At 42.7% G+C, this 22035-nt stretch overlaps 1 protein-coding gene across 1 annotated transcript in view; it reads left to right on the top strand.

Moving 5' to 3' along the window:
- LOC108528397 (uncharacterized) overlaps positions 1 to 19705 on the top strand; it is a 27424-nt gene extending 7719 nt beyond the window's left edge. Inside the window, exons 2-3 of the mRNA XM_017870199.1 lie at positions 18823 to 18950; positions 19389 to 19705. Of these exons, the coding sequence (XP_017725688.1) occupies positions 18823 to 18950; positions 19389 to 19534 (274 nt within the window). The 3' untranslated portion in view covers positions 19535 to 19705. The remainder of the gene's footprint in view (positions 1 to 18822; positions 18951 to 19388) is intronic.
- The last annotated feature ends 2330 nt before the right edge of the window (positions 19706 to 22035 follow it).

The following is a 22035-nucleotide window of genomic DNA, read 5'->3' as shown; positions in this document are numbered from 1 at the left end:
ACAAGTAGGTAGATTCAAATATATATTTGATAATCATTATATATTATAAATGACATATAATTATATATAACATATATAATTATATCATTATAATTATAATGATAATAAATATATATCACTCTTATATCTGTGGATTAAAACTATCTTATACAAAAACAAAAAGACACCACTGGGAGGCTCTTTTTGGGACATGTATCATATCCATCATGGTTCTGCCAGGAAAATGGAACCAGTAGGATCTATATCTCTATCTATCTACATCTTGATCTATTTTATTTATTGCAAGGGATTGACTTGTGCAATTGTGGGGGATTACTAGGCAAGTTCAGGAAGGTCAGGCTGGAAACTCTCAGGCAGGAGCTGGCGCTGCAGTCCACAGGCAGAATTTTCTGTTTTCTGTTCTGTTCTTAAGGTCTTTTAACTGAATGTCTCAGGCCAACCAAATTATCTAGGATAATCTTTGCTTACAGTCAACTGTTTGGATGGTGTTTAGATGACTGGGGACTCTAGCCTGGCCAAGCTGACACATAAAACGGATCGAACATTGACTAAAGTGCCTTTTCCCAGCCACGGTTTATTCTATCTTTCCTCAACCCTATGAGTGAGACAGTGGGGTTGAGGTGAGAGTGGACTGGAGTGAGTCTTGGGGAGAACGTGGCCAATATGCAGGTGAAGATAGAGGAAGGGTCAACCACCACCATGAGGGCCCCCATGCTGGGTGATGGGAGGAGTGTGGGAACCTAGATGGGAGGAGTGTGGGAACTCAGATGGGAGGAGTGTGGGAACCTAGATGGGAGAAAGTTGGTGGATGAAGATGATTCATATGGGGCTGGAGGACTTCAGGTTGCAGCATCCAGGGCTGTTGTGTAGTGACCAAGGGCACGGCAGTCAGATGATCTGGGTCCAATCTCTGCTCCAAAGTGATGGGCGTGACTTTGTTCAAGTCACAAAAAGTTATTTAGCCTCAACCGCATCATCTAAAATGGAAGATGCAAAGATTATTCTGATGAGGACCTGGCACCTCTTATCCCCTCAACAAATACTCTGGACAACAGATCTTTGGACCTGCAGGGTAAAAACAGCTGAACAAAGTTGACTCTGCCGTGAACCAAGAGGGGCTTTACTTTGGGAGGGGGAACTTGGACATGTTTTAGGTGGGAGTGAAACACAAAACAGCAAAAGAAGAATGAAAATGCAGCCAAGGGAGGGAAAAATACTCAGTAAAGCAAAGTTCAGCTGAGAAGAAATATTCACTTGAAGAGAATGTGTCTGCAATAATCATTTTTTTCCAGTTGTTAATTAAAAGAAAGAAACGAATGTGCTAACAGATTCACTCTAGTAGTTTATTCTAAAAAAATACTTAGATATGCCGTGAAAGATTCATGGATGAAGACATTTGTTGGAGACGAATTAGAACAGAAAAATATTGGAAACAAGCCAAGAATATCCAACCATAGGAAATAGCTAAGTAAACTAGGAAATGATCGTAGGTTGTAATATTATATAACTATTAGAACCATGTTTGTGAATGAAATTATAACGGGAAAATATTTGTGATATGATATTAAAAACCACAATGTCGGCCGGGTGCGGTGGCTCAAGCCTGTAATCCCAGCACTTTGGGAGGCCGAGATGGGCGGATCACGAGGTCAGGAGATCGAGACCATCCTGGCTAACACGGTGAAACCCCGTCTCTACTAAAAATACAAAAAACTAGCCCGGGCGAGGTGGTGGGCACCTGTAGTCCCAGCTACTCGGGAGGCTGAGGCAGGAGAATGGCGTAAACCCGGGAGGCGGAGCTTGCAGTGAGCTGAGATCCGGCCACTGCACTCCAGCCGGGGCAACAGAGCAAGACTCCGTCTCAAAAAAAAAAAAACAAAAAAACAATGTCAAATTATATTGTGTTTACCCACTCATGTACATCTTCGGAGAAACAAGTAGAAGTAAATAGGAACATGATGTTAACAGCTGCCATCGCTGGGTGATGTGATAAGAGGAGATTTTAAGGTAGAAAAGTTAAGGGTTTTTTATTGTTTAACTTTAAAGGGAGGTATATACATGTTCATCATACAAACTACTAGAAAATGTATAAAATCTTAGCAGTAAGTTAAAAGTATGTTTACATACTTTTATGTATTTAAAAGCATGTGTATATGTACATATGGCTACCAGGAAATTTGCCATGGGCCAAGTGCTGGAGTAAGTAGTTTTAAATAATTACCGGATATAAGTGCTTTTCACAAATCACCACTTTTGGTCCTCACCACAAAACCATAGAGTAGCTACTGTTATTACTGTTATTTTATGGATGAAACTAAGGGCGGTCACACATTTTGACAAAGGTCCTCCGGAGTGAACACTGGCTTTTAGCTCCAGATGCCCACTGCATAGCTTGAGCTTGCAACACCTATACTGGCTGTGTAGAGGCTTAAAATTAATTAATTAAAATTTTATTTCACTTTATTTTATTTTTCTGAGACAGAGTCTCACTCTGGTGCCCAGGCTGAGTGCAGTGGTGCAATCACAGCTCACTGCAGCCTGGACCTCCTGGGCTCAAGCGATCCTCCCATCTCAGCCTCCAGAGTATCTGGGACCACAGGCACACACTACCATGCCCGGCTAATCTTTGTATTTTTTTAGTGGACTGGGAGGTAGGGTGCCTCACTATGATGCCTAGGCTGGTCTCAAACTCCTGGGCTGAAGAGATCCTCCTGCCTCAGCTTCCCAAAGTGCTGAGATTACAGATGTGATCCATTGCACCCAGCTAATTAATTAAAATTTTAAACACAGTTGGGCACAGACTTTATTATACATTTTATTTATTGGTATATTTTTACATTCTTTCATAATTAGTATTTTCCTACACTACATAAGATGACTGAAAGCATGGGCTCTGGTGGCTGAACTCTTACGTGTTGCCATTGCGCTTCTCAGATGATCTGTCTCTTTGCCTGTTTGTCGTTTTTACCCCCATGCCCCTTTTGGCTCCTGGTTTTCCAACAGATAGACAACATTTCGTCATTACTTCCTCTGTCCCTGCCATGCCTAGTCTCTTGGGAGACAACGTCTCTGATTTTCATTGTTCTCTTTCCTTCTTCTAGCTATACACTTGAAAGTTTATTTTTAACCTAGGGCACATTATGAACATAAGATTTAAAAGATGAAACATGGACTTATTTCTTCTACAGAGGACTGGGAGAACCAGAGACATATTCAGGCTCTCTACTCCTTTCCCCATTTCTTAGATTTTATTGATGTTATTTAGGTTATCAACAAAGGGTTGAACCTTCAGATTACTGTGACTCATATTAACTTTACGTTTTCCTGTTAATCTGTAGACAGAAGAATATACTTACATTTGACTTAATCTGTAGCTATGTCAGTCAAGGTCCCAGGATAAAAGAGGTAGTACAACAGACTGGCTGGTTTTCAAATTTAATAAAGAACCAATTTAACAATGTGTGGGGAATTTTGTATGATTCCACTCATTAGATGTCCAGAATAGGCAGATCTAACAAGGCAGTAGGTAGATCAGTGGTCACTCAGGGTGATAGATTGGAGGGTGGCAGGGCACAGGTGTGTGATTTATTTTCGGAGTGACAAAAGTGTCTTAAAGTTGATTGTGGTGATAGTTGCACACATCTGTGAATATGGTCAAAACCACTGCATTGTATATTTAAGTAGGTGAATTGTATGGTCTATGAGTACCAGCTCATTAAATCTATTAGGAGATGCATGTGTGATGATGTAGTTCTGAGGTGAGTGAGTGAAGGGTGAAGGGGTGAGAGTAGGGAGTTGTTGCTAGAGAGACAGCTGGGTGGAGGGACAGCTTGGGAAGAGTGGTGAATTGGGGGTGGATCCCAGCTAGCCTGCAGTGACCCTGCACAGATGGAGCCAGGACTCCATACTCTTCCCTGGGGTTCTCCAGTTGGGGTGGCTCATCCCAACTGAGTGCCAGAAAGCACCCTGTGCCTTGGTGGTGGCTACATTGGTTTCCTTCTCTAGGTAGAGAGCAGGTGGAGAAGAAGCAGAGCAATACGCAGGGATTAAAGGGGCATATCCAGCAGAGTAACTGATTTTAAAGACGGCATCAGGCCTTTTAGACCTCAACTTTCCCCGTGTTGACACTTTCTAAACTTTTCATTAATGTCACAGTCATCTGGAACATGTGCTTGAGCTCATGTTCTCAAGAAGGTCCCTGTAGTAGGCAGTCAGCAGGATGGTCTCCAGTGTCCCTGTCCCCAGTGTCACCTCCCATGTAGATGACCGTCACGCTGGACCATAGCAGATCTGTGTGAGGAATATCATATGGTAGGAGTGCTGGGCTGTCCCTGCTGAGATTTGGTCATGAAAGATGCCTATCTTGGTTTCTGTCTCTCTCCCCCACCCCCCATCACTCTGGGGAAGCAGCTGCCATGATGCCCAGGCTGCCCTACAGAGAGGCCCACATGGGGAGGGGCCAAGACTGCCAGCCACATGAGTAAACCAGCCCCAGTCAAGCCTTCAGATGATGCAGCCTCAGGCACAACCTGACTGAACCTCACGAGATACCCTCTGCCAGCCCACCCAGTTCTGCTGCCCCTAGATTCTTAGCCATCAGAAATTGAGTTTTGCGGCCAGGTATGGTGGCTTACGCCTGTAATTCCATCACTTTGGAGGCCGAGGTGGGCAGATCGTTTGAGGTCAGGAGTTCGAGACCAGCCTGGCCAACATGGTGAAACCTCGTCCCTACTAAAGATACAAAAATTAACTAGGCTTGGTGGTAGTATATGCCTGTAATCCCAGCTATTTTGGTGTCTGAACTGAGATCATGCCACTGTACTCCAGCCTAAGCTTCAGGGTAAGACTCTGTCTTAAGAAAAAAAAGAAAAGGAAAGAAAAGAAATTGTGTGTTGTTTTGGGCTGTCAAATTTTGGTGGTACTTTTTATTGAGATGGAGTCTCATTGCTTCCCATGGTAATCATAGCTCATTGCAGTATCCAACTCCTGGGCTCAAGCAATCCTCCTGTCTCCTCAGCTTCCCAAGTAGCTGGGATTACAGGCATGTACCACCACACTCAGATAATTTTTTTGTAGAGGTGGGGTCTCACTATATGGCCCAGGTTATTCTCCAACTCCTGTGCTCCATTGATCCTCCTGCTTTGGCCTATAAGTGTTGGAATTACAGGCATGAGCCACCATGCCCAGCTTGGAGTAATTTTTTAATACAGCAATAGATACTTAACACAATCACATCAATAAACCTTTGTTAACATTCTCTGATAACTAATCAAAACTTACCTGTCATTGTATTCTTTGCTTTAGGGCATCCTTGAATTTGTATTACACTCAAAGTTTTACCTGATCATCTCCCAGATTGACTGTGAATTTCATGATGGCAGGAGACAATGTTTAATTTTTGTTTTCAAATCAGCCAGCTCTGTGCCTGGCTCGAAGCATGGTTTTCGATGAAATAAATGGAGAAAGGTACAGAAACGAAAAAGCTCCTGGAAAGTGTTGGGGCTCCAAGAGTTGCAGTGCAGACGGTGCCTCCTTTCAAAAATTGCTTAGAGCAGACAGGGCCCTGAGTTTAAAACAAGATTGAAAGGCATTTTACAATATCCCCAAACTCCCTACCTTTGTACTTAGATGGAAAAGACGGCAGCTTATTCGGACACAATGTGATGGAATGGCTTAGACTATCTTCCATTCGTATGCAGAGGAGGGGAGATAGTGCCATGTTCCGTGTGAACAATTCTTCATCTTAAGAGTTTGCATAGTGAGCAAAGAAAAAAAATTAGTTTCTTGGAATGATGTTCCCCAGAGCAAAGAGCCCATGTTGTTTTAGCTCCAGAATCATGGCTTCAATGCAAATGGGGTTTGGCATTTTACAAAAGGAGCTGCATCATGGTTGGGGTCATGAAGGGAGGCACAGTGGGTAGTCTTCCATCAACAGTATTATTTGTGAACTAAAGGTCGTGATGCCTTGGTTGTGAAAACAGTCTTTTCTCCCCCTGCACATAAAATTCTCTTCACCCTGAGTCACATCACAATGGGATCCCACAGGGACCTTCACAGGTAGTAATGAAGCCACATTGATTTAATGGGGTGGAGACCAGGTGCTTAATTCAACCTTTATTCCATTCATTTATAGGTTCTTTTACAGCTGTCATCACACTTAAACATTGTAAAAGGAAAAGAGCTTTCTGAGTCTCCTTGTCATTACCTGAGAAAAGGTTCTGTGACATTTTGGGTTGTATTTTTCTTCCTGAACCATTTCCAGACATTTTGGAATGCACAGAGGCCACCAATGACATGCGTGGCCAATAAGGAGAAGGGAAAAAGGGGATTACTCTTTGGGTTTCTGGGATATGTTGAACAAATGCTAGGAAGACGAGCCAAGGAAACAGTTTTGCAGTTTGGATTACAGCAGTGGGCAGTAGGGGTGCCGGGCAGTTGGCTGGGCTACCTTGCCCACACACACATGCTGGGGCTCCTGGAGGCCCCGACAGGGCAGCAGGTCCAGGACCTGGGCCCAGATTGGCAGATGGAGCAGCGGCAGAAAGATGAACAGTCGTGAAGACAGCAGCTGCCCGAGAGAGAGAAAGGGCTCATGTGAGCAGCACGTGGACAAGCCATGGGCAGCCAGCTGGCCTGTCAGCCCACAGAGTCCATTTCTGTGACATCTGTACAAAGATAGAACCTCGTCAGTAGTTATTACCAAATAAAAGCATTTGCATGGAAATTTTACTAAAGCATATAGTGGAGTTAGAGGAGGCTTCTGAGTTAGAACCTCTTGTTTTGAAAATTGTTGAACATTGCAAAGTAAATACCCACAGGTTAGATATAGACATTGAACTGAAAGATCATTGCATTCAGTGGGAAATAACTCTATTTTCATATGATGCTTTGGATGAACCAGTCATTAACAAAGAAACAATTTAAAATAAAGTTTTTTTTTTAACTGACAATGGAGCAGGAGAATATGTTTTGAATCATAAACAAATCATGAAGCCACTTTCCACTTTTTTTAAGATCCCTGTAAGGTACAGGAGATGTCTAAGGAAACATTAAAATGCCATTGCATTAATTATCATTTAAAATTAAATCCAGACTGACACAAAATCGATGTATATAAATATTTAAATATTTTTAGAAAAATCATTCTGCAAATATCATCAGCTCATGATGTACTAAAACATATATTTCACAATAATTTTCCAGAAATGTATCTCAAATTTGTTGTAGCCTATAAAGTATCCTTAATTGCTCCAGTAATGGCTGCATCAGCAGAAAGATCCTGCTCAAAATTAAAATTATCAAAATCATTTGCATTTTCCAAAAGCAACTGACATCTCTTTCAATTATATAGATGGAAAATGAAATTGCCAAAAGTATAAATTTTGATGATCTAATAAGTGAATTTCCAAAAAGGCAACCGGAAGAATTTATGATCAATCAATATATCATCTTATCAAGTATTTTTTTGTATTGTATGCTGTCATGACATCCTATTTTATTGACTGATTGATTTAACTGAAAACTAATAATTGTATGTGTTTTGGAGTACAATGTGAAGTTTGATCTATGTATACATTGTAGAAAGATTCAATCAAACCCATGAACATATCCATCACATTACCAACTTATAATTTTTTGTGGTGAGAACATTGAAAAGTTATTATATTAACAATTTTGAAATATGCATGATTATTATCTGTGGTCATCATGCAATGTAATAGATCATTAAATCTATTCTTTCAGTCTAACAGAAACTCATACCCTTAGATCAGCATCTCTCCTTTCTTCATTCCTGCCCTGCCCCCAGCCTCCGGCAACCACCTTTCTTCTCTCTCTTTATGAGATCGACTTTTTTAGATTTCACATGTAAGTGAGGCAGTATTTGTTTTTCTGTGCCTGGCTTAATATCACTTAAAATAATGTTCTTTCCATCCATCCATGTTGTTACAAATGACATAATACCTTTATATTAAAGGCTGTGTCATATTGCATACATATTGAGTATACATATCATATTTTAAATTTATTCATCCATATGACACCTTTTTTTCCCTAAAATGGAGTCTCGCTGTGTTGCCCAGTCTGGAGTGCAGTAGCGTGATCTCTGTTCATTGCAATGTCTGCCTCCTGGGTTCAAGTGATTCTCCTGCCTCAGCCTCCCAAGTAGCTGGGATTACAGGCACCTGCCACCATGCCTGGCTAATTTTTGTATTTTTAGTATTTTTAGAAGAGACAGGGTTTCACCATATTGGTCAGGCTAGTCTCGATCTCCTGACCTCAGGTGATTTGCCCTCCTCAGCCTTCCAAAGTACTTGGATTACAGGCATGAGCCACCACGCCAACACCATATGGCCAACACCATATATGGCCAACACCATATATATGTGTGTGTGTATATATACATATATATGTGTGTGTGTATATATATGCATATATATGTGTGTGTGTGTGTATACATTTTTTTACAGGTAATATGTTTTTAAAGGAAAGAGCTTTATATTTTAATATCTTTGGCTTCACTTTTCTCCCAGTTTCTGTACAAGGAACTCTCAGCACCACAATGTGCATCTTAGAAAGGAGACTCATCATAGCTGTTGGATGGTGATTGAACCTGAGCTTCCAAAATGCAACAGGAGGCTCTCCCCGTGTGAAGGCAGTGTCTCTGGCATGCATGAGCTGCAACTGTCAACCACTCAAGGCTTCAAAGCACTTAGAAAACCACCCCCATGCTTTGCCTTGATCCCTTAAGAGGCATGAGAACATGCAGAATCCCTGCACCTTGAATCACACCTGCGCACCCTCTCCCCTCCTTCTGCCTCTTTATCCTTCATCTTAGATGTGTCAGTGGGAGGACGAGGTGCTGTGCCTATCCTGGGATAGAAATTTGTGGATAGGATCGTGAACAACTACATTTTGTTTCTCTCCCCTGTTAACTGAAATTTTACACAACATGCTAAGAGTTTTATGCCTAAAACATAGGCCAGCTCTTTCTTTCTCCCTGGTTTAGCATTAACCAGTATCTTACTATGCCTGAGGATGTTTTAAGACAAACCTCCCCAACGACACCTGAAAATCCCATCTTGAGTGATTAAATTTTCACATCTGTAAAAGCGAAATGCTTCATAGTACCTATCTCATGGGGTTTTTGTTCAATTAAAGCACTATTGCAGGTGAGATGATGGATGATACCGTGTCTAATATTTTCACTTTTATTTTACAATTATATGGCATTAGCCTGGCCATGCAAATACGTGTGTAAGCTCTGTGACTTCCCACTAGTGGCGAGTGAGTTCTTAAGAATGTTGCTTTCTTTTTGCGTCTTTGCTGGTGCAAATGGTTTCAAATGAAGATTGTCTAATCTAAAGCCTGCTGATGTCCATATCTATGGAATAAAAGGGAGAGCAAAAGTTTCTCTCTGAAATAGACTTGTATATAAACCATCAGCTCCTATGTTTCTGTTGTGTTCTATTTTTGCAATTCTCTTTCATATTGGGGAAAAAGTGGTTACTTTGTATTCTACACATTGGCATCCACTTCATGGCATTTATGTATTTTGATACATGGAACATTTTATTTTTAAAATTATGGATGAATGAATTAAGCCTTTCTCATATCATGTCAAATTGCTTTACTTTTGGAAGAAAACAGGCAGAAGATGTTTGTGCCCTAACCCTTTGTGTTTTTGGAAGATTACAACACTTCCCTAGTTATACCGGAAGCCTCTCTGATGGATTCTGTATTATTATCATTATTAATTTTTCGTTCTTGATTTTTTGGGGATACATAGTAGGCATGTATATTTTTGGAGTACATGAGATATTTTGGTACAGGTATTCGCATGGATTTTTTTTTTTTTTTTTTTTTTTTTTTTTTTTTTTTTTTTTTTTTTTTTTTGAGACGGGGAGTCTCACTCTGTCACCCAGCCTGGAGGTGCGGTGTCTGGAATCTCAGCTCACTGCAAGCTCTGCCTCTCGGGTTTGCACCATTTCCTGCCTCAGCCTCCCGGAGTAGCTGGGGACGTACAGGCGCCTGCCACCTCGCCCAGCTACGGTTTTTGCATTTTTTAGTAGAAGGACGGGGTTTCACTGTGTTAGCCAGCGATGGTCTCAATCTCCGACCTCGTTGAATCCGCCCGCTCGCGCCCTCCCAAATAGTGCTGGGGATTACAGGGCTTGAGCCACCGCCCGCCCGGCCTTTTTTTTTTGAGCAGGGAGTCTCACTCTCTTGGTCCAGGCTGCGAGTGCAGCTGCATGATCTCGGGCTCACGCGCAACCTCCGCCTCCTGGGCTTCAAGCCGATTGCCCTGCCTCAGCCTCCTGGTAGCTGCGGACTATAGGGAGTGTGCCATCAACACCTAGGCTACAATCTGCGTCTGCATGGATTTTCTTAAAGATGGAAGCAGAGCACTGATCCTTGTTCCCAAAACCACTTGCATTCCTCCTGGTTTATGGTTTTATTTCCAGTCCCCATGCAACCATAGTTCACGTGGTCATGGGACTGGCTTTCCAGCCCAGCGGGCAGGGGAGCAGACACCGGTGGCACTGCCTTCCAGACCAACCTGTGTGAAGCTCCCATGCGATGATCCTGCGTGCTTTCCATCCTCCTCCACCTGCTCAGGCCCAGCAACCCTGGAACCTCAGAAGCCGATATGTTAGAATGAAGGAGCCAAAGGGATGGAGAGCCCTTGTCCCCCAAACATCCCTGCGAGGAAAGGCCACTCACCAAGGGCCATTGCGCTTGTGAAATCTCTTGAGTTGGCAAATAAAACTTCCCACCATAACATATGTCTTATTATCTATATCTTATCTATGTTCTATGTCTATGTCTATGGTCTATGTCTCTCTACGTCTATTATCTATATTATGTCTATGGTCTAGTCTACGTCTACGGGGTCTATATCTGTATCTATGTCTATGTATATATTCTATCATCTATGTCTATGTCTATGTTATATCTATGTCTATGGGTCATATCTATATCCAAGTATCTATGTCTATGTCTAGATCTATTCTATCTATGTCTATATCTATATCCATGTTCATTATCTATATCTATGTCTATGTCTAATCTATATCTATTCTTATGTCTATGTCTATATCTATATTTATTGTCTATATCTATATCTATGTCTATGTCTATATCTATATCTTGTCTATTATCTATATCAAGTCTATAAATTATCTATGTCTATATTCTATATCTATGTCCTGTCTATATCTAATATCTTATGTCTATATCTATGTCTATGTCTATATCTATGTCTATATCTATGTCATGTCTAATGTCTATGTCTATCTATGTCTATATCTATATCTATGTCTATGTCTATGTCTATATCTATTGACTATATCTATATCTATGTCTACTGTCTATATCTATATCTATGTTCTATATCTATATCTTATGTCTATGTCTATATTTATGTCTATATCTATTTCTATGTCTATATCTATATCTATATCATGTCTATATCTATATCTATGTTATGTCTATATCTATATGTCTATGTCTATTATCTATGTCTATATCTATATCTATATCTATGTCTATGTCTATATCTATATCTGATTTTGATTGTTTATCTCATTTTACAGAATTGGAACCAAGGCTTTGGTTTCTAAGTAATGGAGACTCTTTTTTTTTTTTTGAGATGGAGTCTTGCTCTGTTGCCCAGGCTGGAGTGCAGTGGGGCGATCTCGGCTCACTGCAAGCTCCACCTCCTGGGTTCAAGCAATTCTCCTGCCTCAGCCTCCTGAATAGCTGGGACTACAGGCACCTGCCACCACTCCCGGCTAATTTTTTGTGTTTTTTAGTAGAGACGGGGTTTCACCATGTTAGCCAGGATGGTCTCGATCTCCTGGCCTCATGATCCACCCGCCTCGGCCTCCCAAAGTGCTGTGATTACAGGCTTGAGCCACCGCATCTGGCCGTAATGGAGACTCTTTCAGTTCAGTTGCTGACTTTGATTCTTTTGGCCAGCACACCAATTGTTTCTTAACGTTTTCTCCTATCAGTTCCAAAAAGTGAAGAGTGGGATGATTAAGGGATGCCAGGACCACCAGAAACATTTCAATCATGATCCCTTGCTGATGCTGCAAACAGACACAGTGGTGGGGAGGCATTTGGCAGTGTTATGTCTCAAGTGATCATCTCCATTGGGTTTTGGCCAGGGGATCCCAGCACTGGGTTGAAACAGGGTAGGCACTTACACAGCATACTGCTAATCAAAAATTGACCTGACATCTACACTGTCAGAGAATTTTTATCAAACACTTGGAAAGTATTTTTTCAGCTGTTTGCCAACAGGAAAGGCTTCTTTTGCTTGACTTTTCAGGGATTCTCTGGAACCAGTTCAACTGATTATTTTTTTTTCGTTTACCTAAAATGGCAAGACTTTAAATAGATATTTCCTTTAATAATGTATTACCTATTTAAAAAAATGATGCCATATGGCCGGGCATGGTGGCTCATGCCTGTAATCCCAGCACTTTGGGAGGCCAAGGCAGGTGGACCACTTGAGCTCAGGAATTCAGGGCCAGCCTGGCCAACATGGTTAAACTCTGTCTCTACAATAAGTACAGAAAATTAGCCCGGCATGGTGGCACGCACATGTAGTACCAGCTACTTGAGAGGCCAAGGCAGGAAATCCGCTTGAGTCTGGGAGGGGGAGGTTGCAGGGAGCTAAGATTGTGTCATTGTACTCCAACCTGGCTGTTAGGAGTAAAATCCTGTCTCAAAAAAAAAAAAAGAAAAGAAAAAAGATATCTTATGGATGTGTAGATTTAAGATTTAAACTGTGATATATACACACTTTTTTAACCTAAAATATTAAAGAACATGCAAGTTAATAGAAAAAAAATGCAGGTTTGGATGATCATGTTATTAGAAAGGAATGCTTAGTATCTTCTATGCAACTGTAGAGATACAAACCCTAGTTCTTATCTCTGCATAGAGAACTAAAGACACCCCCTGCCCCCACCTCCATCTCTCAAATGAGCACAAACTCTGCAAGGCGTCCGGACCTCTGTGCTGTGATGTTGCTCTGGGCTTGCTTCATTTCTTTCCATTTCTGGTTTACACAGAGGGGAGAGACTCAGTTTATCATCTCTTGGGCCAAAGCATCCATTTGCGGCTCTTTGTAGACATGCCTAGCAGTATCCTAGGCCTGGCTGATTCTGGAGGAAACTGAATGATAACAGCCAAAGAGTCCCCAAAGAACTGCTCAGTCCCTCTGTGCACGCCCAGCAGAAGCGTGTCTCCCCTTTTCCATCTATACAAAAACAGGCCCTGTGAGACTCTTTCCCATTAGGATGGGTTTTGTGGACGATAATATGGCCGACAGCATAAGCTATATTATCAGAAGAACTTTGGGTTTTAGAGGAGATATCTTAATATTTTTTAACCTTGAGAACACCCCTCCTAGAGAAATGAACATTCAAAGCTAATTCCCCAGAGAGTCTCTGGCTTTCCAAGAACTTTGGGAAAAAGAGGAAACGTTGTCACTGTTGGTTCACCAGGCGGAGCCATCTTCTGCAGTTGACGGTCCTAACCGGCCAGCCCTCTCCTGAATAGAAATGGCTTCAGGCTGTTTTCATGTATATGACTAAAATTATACTCTGGGCAATAACTTTTACTTATTGTTTTATTGCCTATTTTCCTTCTCCTCATCGCAGCAGAAACACAGCTGTCTGTTCATTGCTTCAGGAGATTATGGAACAGGGAGGAAAACAGAGGTGCCTTCAATTCTTAATAACATGGTTAAAGAGTCTAGGGCAAGCTTAGCCAACCCATGGCCCAACACAAATTCGTAAACTTTCTGAAAACATTATGACTTTTTTTTTTTTTAGCTCCCTGGCTATGGTCGGTGTTAGTGTATGTTATGTGTGGCCCCCAAAAATTCTCGTTCCATTATGGCCCAGGGAAGCCAAAAGATTGGACACCCCCGGTCTAGGGCTTAGGAGACCCTCACAATATGAGTAGCCAACACTTGCAAAGTGCTGGGCACAGCTCTAAGCCCTTTATGTTTATTAACTAATCAAATTTTCAGAACATTAAAATAAGTACTCTTAATATGTGGAAGTAGACAAAGACCAAAGGCACAGGTCCTTTATCCAGATCTTACTAAAACAAGGGAGTCAGCCACCATGGTTCATGTTGGGCAGAGATGCAAAGGCAGGCAGACGAGAGGAAAAGATTCACAGAGAAAAAAAGGAAGACTTCCGGTGTGCCCAGATTGGAGGCTACCAGCCTGCAAAGCTAGGTGTGGGATATAATTAGAAGCAGCACATATTCCAGGATTATTCTGGGGACCATATTTGGCTGCCTCTGGTTGATCTTGAGTAGAAAGTGAGGGCAAACATGACCAAGTCCTGACTATCCTGCACTGATTGCTGAGACTGTAGCTTGCTTTCCTGGGCTGGTCTTTGCAGAGGAAGTGGGTCACCATTCTAATGTCATATGTGGTCCTGCCACTGTCCATTTTTATATTCAGTCTTCCACCCTATCATCCTCATACTGCAGATGAAATTGACATGGAGAGGGAGAAAGGAACTTGCTCAAGTTTGCACAGCTAGTAGCTGCCCAGCTCGGATCTGAGCACAGGCAACCCTGTATCAAAGCTGGAGTTCTGAGGGATGGCACTGCCCCATCTCCAGATAACCCGGTGGCTGCTGACGGATACCCCCATTCACCTGATTGGATACTGGAATCATAATCTGTTGTTTGCTGTTTAATAATCATGATGTGCATAAATGAGGGTGCTGATAAAGGTTGCGTGGCTTGTAATAAACAAGGAGCTGATTCCAGGCTGGTTAGGATTATTCGTTGTGAAGAGGATGATGTGTGTGCATTAACTTTGCTTGTCGCTGGCTCAATCTGGTCTAATGGCAAAGTAATTTCGCCATAGACATGGAGGCATCCTGACCAAGCCTGAGCCTCTTTACTCTAAGTGCATTAGAGCCCTCTCTGTGCCTTTGTTAAATAAACAACCTCCATCCTCACTAAGCCACAATTTACATACCTAAAAATTCAATAGTGCACATACATAAGCATTAGAAATCCCACAAAAGTACCCTTCAGGCTTCTGTCAAGCTCAGCCACTTTTTTATAATGGTGCCTTCAGTAAAGGATTGTGCGTCTTATTTTTGCAGCATGTTTTTAAGTTTGTTGACATCAAAGTGGTTTTAAAGGCAATTCTTAATATTCTTTTCCTCTCCTTTTAAATGTATTTTTTCAATCACATCTTCCCACTGAATCGGTAAACATCGAAGTCTTCTGACGAGGCCACTTAATTATCAGCTGCACTGGCTGGAAACGCTCCTCTATCAGCACAGAGCCCGATTCTTTTGTGCGGGCAGTGAGGGTCCCCGAAAAGGCTGCTGCTCCTGCGTTAATTACTGTTCGGAACCAACTCTTAGACCACGCAATTATTTCAGTGCTTCTGGAGGCTTGCCTGTTATTGTGGCTGGATTATCTTGGCATTAAATTGCTGTCCCATCAGCCCACCAATCCTCCAAAGTGATTGTGCTTGAGACTCAAGAAGCGATAAGCAAATAAGTGACTTTCTGTGAGTGTACACGAGCCGGCTGTATCCAGGCTCCCAAGGAACAATAACATCGGAGTGCTCTGTGTGTTCATCCCTTCAACGGCAATGGGGTAACTTGGTACCTGCAACCACCAGGACAAGTGAAACGCATGGGAGGCCTGCCCCAGAGGAGGCCTTAGAAGTTAAGCTCTTGAGGTCATTCAGAGCTGATTTGGGAATTGGAGCGCTGAGAGAGAGAGAGAGAGAGAGAGAGAGAGAGAGAGAGAGAGAGAGAGAGAGTGAAAACTGAATGTGTTCCCTGATTCAGTGCTGGGGAAGGGAATTCATAGGAAGTAAAATCTGAAGGATCAAGAGAGAAGCATGCTGGGCTTCTCTCTTGATGGCTCACGCCTGTAATCCCAGCACTTTGGGAGGCCAAGGTGGGAGGATTTCTTGAGAGCAGAGGTTCAAAACCAGCCTGGGCAACATGGTGAGATCCTGTCTCTACAAAAAATAAAAAGATTAGCTGGGCATGGTGGTGTGTGACTATGGTCAGGAGGCTGAAGTAGGAGGATTGCTTGAGCTGAGATCATGCCACTGCACTCCAGCCTGGGCGACAGAGTGAGATCCTGTCTCAAAAGAGAGGGAGAGAGAGAGAGAGAGAGAGAGAGAGAGAGAGAGGGAGAGAGAGAGAACAACAGGAACTTTGTGAAACTACAAAGGATAGGCTATTTTTTTCCCTTTCTTTTTTTCAGTATTTCCTAATGGTTTGGCAGTAACATGAACTATTTGTCTGGTTAAAAAAAAAAAGATTAAAATAAAATCCCTCTTGTGTCACCTTACATCCCTATCATCCTTACGAACCACTCTTCCCTTTTCCACTCTCTCAGGGCCCTGGGGAGGGGCCCTTCATCTTCACAGCTGGTGCCTCATGGTCATAAGGGGGCTGAAGACTCCCCTCGCCATAACTGAGTCACACAGAGAAAAGAAATGGGGGAGAACCTATAGGTTTCCCTGTTCCCTGGAGTTCTCTCCCAGAAGCTTCCTGGCAACTGTCCAGCTTATACCCTTAGGTCCCTTGACCGCCCCAGCAGCACAGGAAGCCAGGGCGGTGAGGGACCAACAAAGGGGACCAGTCTGAAAGGTGGATGCTCACAGACAGTGTCCACATGTGGCTGCTGAGCATGGAGTCTGGAGATAAGGGTTGACTGCAGTTGACACAACAAGTGTTGGCCACCACCTTCACTGTTCCCTCATTTAGAGCCCCCCAAACCCAGGTTCCCCACCCCTGTGTGGACTCAGCCCTCCCTCCTGTGCCCACATTCACATGGAACCTCCATCCTTGAGCTTCTGGTGTCCAAGGCAAAGGCCTGAGGAGCACAGCCATTCCACGTGACTCTGATATTTATATTATGCTGCTTGTGTAGCTTTGTGGGTTTTTTTTTTTTTTTGGACAGGGTCTTGCTCTGTTGCCCAGGCTGAAGTACAGTGGTGCAATCATGGCTCACTGGAGACTTGAACTCCTGTCTCAAATGATCCTCCTACCTCAGCCTCCTGAGTAGCTGGGACTTCAGGTGTGCACCACCACACTCAGCTAATTTTTGTCTTTTGTTGTAGAGAGTGGATTTCACCCTGTTGTCCAGGCTGGTCTTGAACTTCTGGCCTCATTTATCCACCTGCCTTGACCTCCCAGAATGCTGGGATGACAGGCATGAGCCACTGTGCCTGGCCAATTGTATGGTTTTTGATGAGCCCACGGAAGACTCGTCAGAAGACCTCCGGGTTTTAGATGAGATTCCTTACATTCTGTTTTGTTAATGTAAACCCCTCCCAGATTAATGAACATTCAAAACCACTTCCCCAGGGAGTCTATGGCTTTCCAAGAACTTTGGGAAAAAGAGGAAGAGTTGCCACTGTTTTGATTGACCAAGAAGCACTGTCTTCTGCAGTTGACTGTCCCGACAGGCCATCCTCATCCCTCTGGGCTCAGGCTTATGCTCAGATGCCTGGCGTCCCACCATCGGCAGCTGCCTGCCCTCAACACTGCGCTGGCTGGATTTCCGCTTTAGAAGCAAATGCAGCATCTGCAGGAATGGGAAGGAAAGTAACACAAATGACTCTGACGTATCTCACAGTGACCTCAGGGACGCTTCATTCCTGGTAGGGTCAATGGACAGAGAATCCTGGATGCAGAGGAAGGATCACTAGAGTCACAGCTGATATTGGGCTTGGATTCTACAAACAGCACAGAGGGAGAAACTGAGATGGTCAAAATAACTGAATAAAACTGAATAAACCCAAGAGAAGAGTCATCCTTCTCAGGTGGATGCACAGCTGCTAAAGTTTGTTGTAGGCACAGGTTGAGGGCACATGCTGTATGAAAAATACAAATCTTTAAATATTAGAATAACACAATACAGAGAGAGATGCTACCAGCAGGAGAGGCCCCAGAAACTGCAGCCAAATGTAGATGTCTCATCCCGCTGCTCCCCAGGGCAGAAGACTGAGCATTAATGAAATTATGTATTTCTTGTTCTAAGTTCTCTCTCCAGTTGAGCCATAAGTACTTAAGTTATATTTGGTTGAGAGCAACGTTGTTCCATTGGATGGTGTATTAGTCTGTTCTCCCGCTACTATAAAGATACTATCCAGAATTGGGTAATTTGTAAACAAAGGAGGTGTAATTGACTTGCAGTTCTTCATGGCTGAGGAGGCCACAGGAAACTAAAACTCATGGAAGAAGGGGAAGCAGGCACATCTTACATGGCAGCAGGCGAGAGAGAGAGAAAGAGAGAGAGAGAGTAAACACATGAAGGAGGAACTGTCAAACACTTGTAAAACCATCAGATCCTGTGAGAACTCACTCAGTCTCACAAGAACAGCATGGGGGAAACCGCCCCTGTGATCATATAATCTCCCACCAGGTCTCTCCCGCAACTCCTGGGGATTACAATTCTAGATGAGATTTGGGTGGGGACACAAAGCCTAACCATATCAGATGGATTGGGGAAGAATTTTAACGAAAACCAACCAAGCAACCAACAAACTGAGCAGGAGCTGTGAGTGGGAGGTGGAGGACCCTCACTCCAATTTACTAAAATCATAGAACAGCAGAACCAAAGAAGGCATCAGGGTCCTTTTGCTCAGTCCCGCAGCCCCCACTTCGACCTGAGATTCTATCCCCAACAGCCCTTTCCAGAGCATGAAGATTTTGCAAAGTGGAGAGAATTATACAAAATCACTTGATGATAAATACTGGAGGTGGCTGAAATAACTCTTGTGTATTCTTTGTTTTTAAGGAGCTGCTTTAGGATGAAAGATGAGGCTTGCTTTTTCTTTCTCCTAGAAGTCAGCATTTTACATGATTCTGGGAGGGAAGAAAGGAGACAGGAACCAAGGAGCCTGAGTGGGGATGTGCCTACTGCTTGTAAGGCCCTGCCTCCACTCTGAGCTGTTGCCAGGCCATGAGCGAGCCTGGTGTGCTTATGCAACACGTTGAAAGGTGTTTGGTTTCTCATCTGCACCCGTTCATCCCATCTCACCTGGACCCTTTCTCATCCCAGGAGCTGGCCATATGCTGTGTTATGACTCAGGGCAGGAAGGTTGCAGCAGAGAGAAAGGAGTTTCTTTGATTTTTAAAATTTGGGGAAGGAATAGTGAATCGTCAGAGCACTAGAAAAATGTTTATTAGGAGCCACAATTCCTGCCTCAAAAAAATAGAAAAGAATTTATTCTGTTGGAGTAACAGTAAAATAGGACAGTGAGAAGAATTGGGAGAATATAATGAGCGGGACTGAGGCGCACTGGTTCTAAAGGACCCCAGGAAAAGGGTGCAAATGCCTCCCCTTCCCTTGTTTATTCCTAGGGCGGCGAGGCTCCCGTAAGGAAGGCTTTTCAGAGGGAGTGTTGGAAGGAGCACTAAGGGAGTCTTCCTCACCCAGGAAGTCTTCCTCACTGGGTGAGCCCCAACCTGCTGGACCTGAACAGAATTCGCCCAACAGGGGATCCTGATTGACTGAGGTCTGCTAATTCCAACTCATCTATGCCAAATTCTCCCAGAATGTCTTCATCATCACTGAATCCCTTTCCATTGACACAATGCCTGGAAGAACATAAACACTGGGAGGATAAATATCAATGAAATAATAATAAAATAAACTTTCTTTGGTGGCCAGAGGGAAAGAGAACGCCTACCCATTTCCCCCCAACCCCGCCACCCCTTACAGGATTTCTTTTAGAAAACCAGTATTTGTAAATTATTTTCCTACCTATTGGAGATGTGTGCCAACCTTTTTAAAGGCCAAGTGAGCCTCTTTGTTTAAATACTCTAGGAATGAGTCTTAGAGGGGTTGTGGTCATCTTTTTGGGATCTGAACATTCATTCACAGCTGTCACCCTTGTGTCCTTGTATCTGAGGGTATTGACCTAGGTGCATGGCTGCCAGAAGTAACTTCCTGCTTGTCACAAAAATGCAATCTCCTGCCTGCCCCCGATTCTCCCCAGTCCCGGCTTTGGATAAAGACAATTAATATGAATGTGATGAATTGCATCTTTCTGACTATATAAAAAAGGGAGATTTATTTCCATTTTTGACTCTAAAACTTTGAGTTTGTTAACACCGCAAAACAATTCTTTCTGATCAAATCATCTACACACAGGTGCATGCAGGTATCTTACAAAAATGGAATCATGAACACTTAATCCTTTTAATCAGCTTTGTTTCCCAATGAAGTATCTCCTAGACACATTTTCTACTTACTTCTTGATTCATTCACATATTTATTTACAAAATATGATTGAACAAGATTATTATAGATGATGGTAAAATAACAGTAAATAAAGAAACCAATGACAATTCCAATTGATCCAGGCAGTCGTTTAAAAATGTATTCACCCAGACTCTTCTCATCTTGTTTGCAGATTGTCGTTGGAAACGCATTTTGCCCAACCTTTTATTCTTAAGGGAAAAGTATAGAAAGAAAGCTGCTCATTATTTGGATTCTTTCAGATACAAGTTTTACTTTGACACAGATTCATGTTCAGTTAATTCAAGAAATAAATTCATAAATAAAATACAGGATTAGACCAGTCTTCCTTGTCTTGCTTTGAAGGAAATGTTCCCATAAAGGTATGTACCTGATCTGTGATTAAAGAAATTGGTATTCCAATTTAGTTACCTGTTATTTTTTAAATGTAGTTGCTTTAGGGTTAATACAGAAGGTTAGGCCGGGCGCGGTGTCTCATGCCTGTGATCCCAGCACTTTGGGAGGCCGAGGCGGGCAGATCACGAGGTCAGGAGATCGAGATCATCCTGGCTAACCTAGTGAAACCCTGTCTATACTAAAAATACAAAAAGTTAGCCGGGCGTGCTGGCAGGTGCCTGTAGTCCCAGCTACTCAGGAGGCTGAAGCAGGAGAATGGTGCGAACCCGTGAGGTGGAGCTTGCATTGAGCTGAGATCACGCCACTGCACTCCAGCCTGGGCGACAGAGCGAGACTCCATCTTGAAAAAAATATACATATATGGTTAAAAAAATACCATTTTCTCAGTACCTTAAGGTTTTTGAAAGCCCAGGTAAAAGGGCACTGAATGCTTTAACTTAGCATTGCAAATAGATAAGGAAAACAGAAGGGTGAGGTCTGATTATTTAATAGAACTGGTAAATTCTGAGCAACTTTTTACTCCTCTACCTCAAAGGAGGTGGGTTTTTCTGTGTTTTTTTCTTTAGTTTGTTGTTTCTGATTTTTTAATCTAAAGAAAGAATTTAGTCAGCTGAGAGCAGGCATTAAGAAAGGCAATAGATTTTTTTTTTTTTTTTTTGAGACAGAGTCTCACTCTGCTGTCCAGGCTGTAGTGCAGTGGTGAGATCTCGGCTTATTGCAACCTCCTCCTCCCAGATTCAAGCGATTCGCCTGCCTCAGCCTCCTGAGTAGCTGAAATTATAGGCTTGCACCACCATGCCTGGCTAATTTTTGCATTTTTAGTAAAGATGGGGTTTCACCATGTTGGGCAGGCTGGTCTTGAACTCCTGACCTCAGGTGATCTGCTGGCCTCAGATTCCAAGCATGAGCCACTGTGCCTAGCCTGCAATCAACTGCTTTATGGGTGCAATGAGGCAGGTGATGGGTGATAGGACACGTATCTTGGTCTGTAAAGTTTCAAGGAAAAAATAATAACAACAGGTAGGATTGCCCTAAAAGGATTGTGTAGCCCTCGTGTTCTTTCTTATTCTTTTTTGTGGTTTGACTTAGCCAGGAACGTACACATATTTGGGAACCTAGCATTCATTATAGACAAGGTCACTTATAAATGGCTTCACATTTAGACTCTTGACAATCTCCAGGTGACCCTGTATATACAGAGTATTGAGGAAAATTCTCCACAAAACATAAAGCTACTTTCTTATGACCGGAGCATATCCACATAAGGTAATATTTTATATAGATCTATAATAATGCATAACAGTACCATATCATAGTGTAACCACCCAAAGGGTCCACCTTGCCTAGACA

This window comes from Rhinopithecus bieti, unplaced genomic scaffold (genome assembly GCF_001698545.2).
Source record: "Rhinopithecus bieti isolate Rb0 unplaced genomic scaffold, ASM169854v2 scaffold_5246, whole genome shotgun sequence".
In the NCBI taxonomy this organism is placed as follows: Eukaryota; Metazoa; Chordata; class Mammalia; order Primates; family Cercopithecidae; genus Rhinopithecus; species Rhinopithecus bieti.
Note: the sequence above shows the minus strand (reverse complement) of the source record. Positions and strands in the feature narration are given on the sequence as shown.